Below are 1,909 nucleotides of genomic sequence, written 5' to 3'. Positions count from 1 at the left end.
AAATGTGTTTTATTACATGAGGACAAAATATGGACTGTTTAAGAAATACACTTACCAACAGGGCTGGAGAAAATAAAGCACAGAGGATATGAAACTCTGCCGTCATCATGTTGATATTTATAACTATATACAATGAAGGTTTTTCTCAAGTTAAAGAAATGAGGTTTAGTGCTCTTTTTCAGCCAGGGGCCCTCAGCTAGCGAGTCGATTCCCACCCACAGCACCTGTGTGCGTCGGGAACAGACCACTCCCGGGGGGTTCTGGCTGTCACCGTGTATGAAAGCAGACTGCCAGGCCTTTTCTCCGTGGTTTACCAACAAAGTTCTGATGGAAAAGAAGCACTTGGAGAGCTAGCAAATGGCAAATTTCAATCCTTAGCTATTCGGGCCATACCTACCAATCATTATCATTCCCCATTATAAATGGGTCTCAAAACCATATGAATCATATGCTTTCTAAAAAGTAAACTACTTGAAAATATAAATTTGCCAATATGGATTTTCTCTATTTTTATTATACATATATTGTAATAAAAGGGATCTTTAAAAACAGAAATGATTTCTCACAAATACATCAATAGTTCAATATGAACATGTTTTGTTTAGTTTTTAAATTGGGGGCTCTTACAGCTCTTATCACAATCCATACATATATCCATTGTGTCAAACACATCTGTAATGAACATAGGCGTTTTAATTTGGTGGTGATCATGATGGAGAAATTGATTTGATAAAATATACCTTTTAAAATTTGATCAAATGAGTGTCAGGGATAAAATCCTGATGACTAAAAAGAACACTTTTTTAAAAGAACCAAGAAAGGATATCGAGGTTGTCGTTCGGGTAGTTCATCTTTAAGTTCATCAGGTGAAATGCCCTGCAGTGATTAAAAGAAAAAGCAAGTGGTAACCATTTCCTCACCCATAAACCCTTGATATACTGCAACATATTCTACTAAAAGTTAAACATTCAGACTTGTATGCCACAAAGTACAACTTTATTTTACTAAATTGTCCATAAACAAAGGTTACTAAACTCTCATCCCAACCAAAGCCCACCCCACTCTCTTCCCCTGCGTAATTAAACGCGGGGCAGAAGGCATAGCAGCTGATGCTAAAGTGCTAAAGATCAGGAAGCACAGAGCAAGAGCAGCTGACTCCTCAGAGGAAACGAAGCCAGATGTAAGGTGGAAACGCACATTCTTTCACTGTGAATTAATTTGGTGAACTTAATACTTGTTACAGGATTTTCATTTCTAATGGCCAAGTATGTGCTTTAGAAGCAAGTTTTAAAGCTGAGTCAATTTCTAGTGAGTATAAAGCATCTTCCACCACTTATTACACTGAAACCCACTAAAGCTATACAGAAGGTAATTAAATTAGCAAGACAATGTACTACCCAGCAATTAGCACATGCTTTTCTTTTTTAAAAAAAATACTTTTATTGGGGGTTATTACATCTCTTATCACAATCCATACATTCATCCAGTGTGTCAAGCACATTTGCACATATGCCGCCATCATTTTCAAAGCAGTCTCTTCCCACTTGAGCCCGATAGCACATGCTTTTTATGCATACTGAACATGCATTTAAATTAGGCTCAGAACTCATCTGAGAAGCACAAGTAACTAATATAGCATCTCTTGAACAATAACAATTACTTAACTATAAAGTTGTATTTAGCTGATTGAACCAACCTCAAGCTCCTCATCCAGTACCACCAGGCGTTTATCCTTGTCAATCTTCACTAAAAGAAAAGCACAATATAAGTAAACAGTAATTCTAATTTGAACCTGATCCATCCACTCATTCCACATTCTCAGGCTTGCTTTGTCTTTTTTTTTTTTTTTGCGGAGGGTGGGGAGGGCAGGCAGGGGGGCATCTAAAATTAAAACAACAAGAAACTGAAA

General features: G+C 37.1%; 1 protein-coding gene across 1 annotated transcript in view; it reads right to left on the bottom strand.

Moving 5' to 3' along the window:
- Window positions 1–1,909, bottom strand: part of LOC101646242 (glia maturation factor beta) — a gene marked incomplete at its 5' end in the record, with an annotated part of 6,798 nt that overhangs the window by 2,977 nt on the left and 1,912 nt on the right. The window contains 3 exons of the mRNA XM_045291717.1: window positions 56–141; window positions 827–876; window positions 1,697–1,746. Coding sequence (XP_045147652.1) covers window positions 56–141; window positions 827–876; window positions 1,697–1,746 — 186 coding nt within the window. The remainder of the gene's footprint in view (window positions 1–55; window positions 142–826; window positions 877–1,696; window positions 1,747–1,909) is intronic.

This window comes from Echinops telfairi, unplaced genomic scaffold, assembly GCF_000313985.2.
Source record: "Echinops telfairi isolate 266 unplaced genomic scaffold, ASM31398v2 ScPeMD7_294;HRSCAF=660, whole genome shotgun sequence".
NCBI lineage: Eukaryota > Metazoa > Chordata > Mammalia > Afrosoricida > Tenrecidae > Echinops > Echinops telfairi.
Note: the sequence above shows the minus strand (reverse complement) of the source record. Positions and strands in the feature narration are given on the sequence as shown.